Source organism: Lipotes vexillifer, unplaced genomic scaffold (assembly GCF_000442215.2).
Source record: "Lipotes vexillifer unplaced genomic scaffold, Lipotes_vexillifer_v1.1 scaffold230, whole genome shotgun sequence".
In the NCBI taxonomy this organism is placed as follows: domain Eukaryota; kingdom Metazoa; phylum Chordata; class Mammalia; order Artiodactyla; family Lipotidae; genus Lipotes; species Lipotes vexillifer.
In genome coordinates, this window is record NW_006775143.1 from 2,280,407 (window position 1) to 2,285,846 (window position 5,440).

At 44.5% G+C, this 5,440-nt stretch overlaps 1 protein-coding gene across 2 annotated transcripts in view; it reads left to right on the forward strand.

Moving 5' to 3' along the window:
- ASTN2 (astrotactin 2) overlaps positions 1–5,440 on the forward strand; it is a 944,548-nt gene that overhangs the window by 564,398 nt on the left and 374,710 nt on the right. For both annotated transcript variants that reach the window (XM_007449713.1, XM_007449714.1), the window contains exon 10: positions 3,095–3,245. In XM_007449713.1, coding sequence (XP_007449775.1) covers positions 3,095–3,245 — 151 coding nt within the window. The remainder of the gene's footprint in view (positions 1–3,094; positions 3,246–5,440) is intronic.

Here is a 5,440-nt window from a genome sequence, read left to right on the forward strand (position 1 = left end):
CTAAAATGAGCATAGACTATTTGTGTCATTTTTAATTGGCTTAAGAAGCCAACAGCTTCACCCGCCATGCTCTGGAGTAAACAAAAAAAAAAAAAAAAAAAAAAAAAAGGGAAAAGGAATTAATTCTGCTTGGAAGTAGGGAAGGTTTCACAAAGGAGGTCACAGTAAGCTTGTTGGAGGTAAGGACTTTGTCCAATGTCACTACTGCATCCCTAGTACCTAGAATGGTGCCTGGTGCATAGTAGACACTCAATAAACATTTGTAATATATGAATGAATGAATGAATGAATTTGAATATGAACTTGAATAACTTTTAAGGATTCTTAGGACTTTGCGGGGGAGAAAATTTGGAGGTGAGCATCCCAGGCAGTAAAGCATGGTTAAGGATTCAGAAAGGTAGAGGTACATACTGTCCTCAGATCCCCTCTTCAGGGCTGACCCACCCATCCTCCAGAATGTGGCTGAGGCTCACAGCTCTGTCCCTCATTGGGCACTGCCTTCAGCCACAAGGAACTGCCTCTCCCAAGGATACCCCCTTCCAGATGGCAGCCATACCAATGACTGGCTGACGTGGTGTTGCAGAGGCCTGGATCCCTTGCCTCCATTCAGGGTGTCCCTAAAGGGCCATCCAAGCTCCACAGCTCCCCTCAGGACCAACTGAGGCTTCAGATCTACATGGCATCAGCCACATGGCAGGACAGCCTCTCCCCTGCCCAATCCCGCCTTGCTTACATCCTACAAGTATATCCCAAGAGGGCTCCTTGATAAACCTCGTATATGCCGTGCTCTGTTTCAGAGTCTGTTTGCAGTGGACCTGACCTAAGTTTGTGTGTTTAGGGAATGAGAAGAGACCTGGGGGTATCAAATGGAGACTCTGAGGACAAAGTAAAATGTAGCCAGGCGGGTAGGCAGGAACCAGATTATGAAGGAACTTGAATGCCAATGAAAGTAATTTAGATTTTCTTCTATGAGTAATGGAGAACTATTGATCCATGGGGTATCTAATTAGAGCGGGGACTTACTAAGTTCACTGGCAGTCAGTATGAAAGATGGGATAGAAGGGGATAAGGCTGGAGTCAGGGAATAAGCTAGGAGACTGAAACCTGGAGCACCAAGCCTGAGGAGAGAAAGGATGGGGGAAGGGATGAAGCATGGTCCAGAGACATCAGCAGTAGTGCTCACCGGCCTCCTCTTACGACATGTACATGTACCAGCGTCTCCCTTCTTTCAGACTTCCAGATCCCATGAGGCATACAACATTTTACTGCCTGTAGTGTCCCTTTAATAATATCTCCTGCAAGTGTAGGCATCACAAATAATCCAGTGCTACGATATTCCTTATTTGGGGCCCTTTTTCCAGAATCTTCCATTTGTATCTCTCATGTAATAGGATTTTGGCAGATCCATGGATTATGGTAGCTAGTCTAGTCTTGTCTCTTGTGAACCTCATTTGGGAGGAGTCATGCATTTGCCTAGAATCTAATCACCTTTACAACAGCTGATGCTACCGTTATTGATGGTGTGATTTGTATGCAACAGCCTGAAAAATAAAGTTCTAGGGTACGAGGGTCAGACAGTTCTGTGTTTGTATCTTGGCTCTGCACTGATTCTGAATAAACATCAGTTATACCAGGGGAACATTATTTAAAACACAAAAGCCCTGATACTGCCCAGAGATTAAAAAAGGAGAAAATACCAAAGTAAGGAGAACAAATGAGGAAGGGTACAGAGAAGATGGAGAGGAGAGAGGGAGGGGATGGGGCAAGGAGACAGACACAGAAAGACAGAGAATGCAAGTGAAGAGAAAGATACTGTATGAGTGGAAATACTCCCCATACCTCGCATAGCTTCAATTTATATACACAACGTTGGAATAATAGGAATTTTGCAGAGTTGCAGAGTTGTTATGGGGAGGTCTGGACTCTGCAGGAACATGTATAATGCAAGTTAAGAGTTGTGTAGTGGGAAGAACTTTCTCTTTGGACTCAGATGGAGCTTGGCACGGACTTTAGTTCTGCCACAGTACAGGCTTGGTGACCTTCAACCAAACACTTCACCTTCCTTTTTTTTTTTTTTTTTTTTTAAATGAAGCATAGTTGATTTACAATATTGTGTTAGTTTCGGGTGTACAACAAAGTCATTCAATTATATACATTTTTTTTTTTCAGATTCTTGTCCATTGTAGGTTATTACAAGTTGTTGAATATAGTTTCCTGTGCCCTACAGTAAATCCTTGTTGTTAATCTATTTTATATATAGTGGTGTGTATCTGTTAATCCCATTCTGCTAATTTATCCCTCCCTCCCATTCCCCTTTGGTGCCCGTAAGTTTGTTTTCCATGTCTGTGAGTCTGTTTCTGTGTTGTGAATAAGTTCATTTGTATTTTTTTTAGATTCCACATGTAAGTGACATCATATACTATTTATCTTTCTCTGTCTGACTTGCTTCACTTAGTATGACAATCTCTAGGTCCATCCGTGTTGCTGCAAATGGCACTATTTCATTCCTTTTTTATGGCTGAGTAATATTCCATTGTATACACGTACCACTTCTTTACCCATTCCTCTGTTGATGGACACTTAGGTTGCTTCCATGTCTTGGCTTTGTTAATGACACTTCACCTTTCTGAGCCACAGTTCACTTATTGGTAAAATGGAAATCTCATGCCTACTTTGCAAAATTATGAGGATTAATGAAATAAAGGGTACCAAGTTCCAAATGTATTCTTCTTTATCAAAACTAGACAACCATCAGAAATTCCACAGCGGTCCAGTTGTTAGGACTCGGCACTTTCACTGCTGAGGCTGGGGTTCGGTCCCTGGTCAAGGAACTAACATCCCAAAAGCCGTGAGGTGCAGCCAAAAAAAATACAAGAACAAAAAACTAGACAACCATCATGTCATATGATGATATACCTATTGAATTTGTTTCTTTTTGTTTTTCTTTACTTCTTATTTTTTAAATATGTATTTCATTTTCTTCACTGTAAGTATAATAAATGATGATCTCAAAAGTAATAAATGCACATTAAAATTATTTTTAACCCAATGCTACAGATGTCTCTGAAATTTAACCATCTCCTTTCTCTCCAAGGGAAGAAGCCATGCTGTCCACATACTTTGAAACCATCAATGACCTGCTGTCCTCCTTTGGGCCCGTCCGTGACTGCTCTCGGAACAATGGGGGCTGTACTCGAAACTTCAAGTGTGTGTCTGACCGCCAGGTGGACTCCTCAGGATGTGTGGTAAGTGCCATTGGCCTATGAACGTGGTACTGGCCCAGGTGCCAAGGCTACATGCTGGAGGCCCCTCCCTGTGAGGGGCAGCTGGTCAGGGAAGATCATGCTACTCGTAGCACCTACCTCTGTGGCCTTCAACACACCAGGCTGCCTTGGTTTCCTCATCTGCAAAGCGGGATAATTAAACTTACCTCCTGGAAGTGTTGGAGGAATGAAATGAGATATTAGAGCCTTAGTACCCAATAGGTAGGTCCTTGAGAGCTCCTGGCCTCTGGTTCACCAACACCCCAGGCCCTGCCCCTGCCCTGCCCCACCGGTACAAGATCCACCAATCCACTGCAAGCTCTTAACTGGATTAAGGGTCTGAGGGTGTGGTCACTCTCAATCCCCAGGTAGAACAATGAACACGTTTGAAGGAATTCTGTTTACAAATCTCCAGAAACACCTCTGGATAAGATCATATATAAAGGTGCTCAGAATGGAAATGAGTTGGGGCCTTAGCCCTCCCCAGTGTATTCACACTGGGGTTTAGCCTTCCAGGAAGCTTACAGTCCATTTGAGAGTGAGGTAGGGCCTGCCTTATTTCTGTGCATTCAGTAGGGAACATGTCACCTGTGCAGAAGAGAAGTTTCAGCTGAGACCTAAGGTTTGTAGAAGGCTTCCTGGAGAAGTTGGTGTCTTAACTGTCTTCAAAAGAGGGGTCAACGTACATTAGGAAAAGAGTGGGGATGGCCAAGGCAAAGCCATGGAGGCGGGGTGGTGGCCTTGTTTGCATGGAGCTTTAATATCAAATGTGGGATAAGGACACAGAAGATATGTGAGGATCATTGTTGCTTATAGAAGAGGGTCCTTAACTGGATGATTTGTTTTATAGGAATGACCAAGGGTGCTTGTTTAAAATGCACATTCCAGGTTCCACACTAGAAATTTTGATTCTGTAGACGGGTTTCTGTCTCAGGAATCTGAATTTGTAACAATGTAATGAGTGTGTATATGTGTGAGGCATGGGAGTGTGTTGGAAGCACACTTGGGAAACATTGTCCTACAAGCTGAACACCTTAGCCGGGTATTCAGTGCCTTCTTGATCGGGCCCCTTTCCAGCCTCGCCATCACTTTACTTCCTTCTCCACTAGAGCCAAACGGAGCTAATTAGTAGTTGTTCCTGAATATACTTGCCACCAATGTGGGAAGCAGAGTGACTTTCCAAGGTCTCACCACAAGGTGGCAGGATGGAGGCCCAAGAACATGTCTCCGATACTCTCTCAGTGTTAGAGCCACTTTGGGCTGCTTTCCTGAGGAGCTGAGAAGAGACAGCAGCAAAGAACCTTGGAAAGAAGGCTGGTCTGAGTGAAGTGGGCTTACGCCCTGACTTGGTCACTGGCGAGCTTTAAAATCTGTGTTGACCTCATTAGCCTCAGTTTCTCAATCTTTCAAAGAGAGCAATAGCTCTTGAACTCACAGGTTTTCTGAAAAACCAAAGAATGTAACTGGAAATTATTTGAGATTTACCCAGTGCCATTTGTGTGTGATATGATGAAAGCCACAGCTACTGATGTATTTATGTAGGGGATATGATATGATTATTTGGGGGCCACAAAAATTCAAGAGCACCGTGTATTTCATTTCCTCTCGTGCTTCTACAACTGAATTTTATTTATTTTCTGCTCCACCCGTTGGCAGCGGAAACGTCATTCTAGTCAGTTTAGGTGTGCTGCCTCCTACCACTTCCTGAATGTCTGAGTTCAAGGGGACTGGGGTACTTGTAAGGCATGGGAGTGAGGGGACGCTTGATGCTGGACCATTACCTCTCGACTCTAGTACCTGCTGTGCTGCCTCATCTGGCCCTTGCCCATCACTCTCCTTCCTTCTTGGCATAAGCCAGGACCTCCCTGTTCCACCTGATTTATAGGTGCATCTGTATCCCGGCATCTGCTGCCGGTTCTCTTCATCCCCACCACTCGTCATTTGAGGCCACCTGGTTTTAACCATTAGATGGCTTACCCACCCTATGGAGGAAATGAGGAATGCCCAGCAGCTCTGCTGCACAACCCTCCGGACCTGAGGGTCTGAGGGGAGATGGCCGAAGCCCTCTTGATCCAGACAGACCGTGAAGGCATTTGTAGATGGCAGCTTTCATGTCAGGGCAGAGCACTCGACCACATTTACCATCCACTGGACACTATCTGGCAGGTGAGACACAG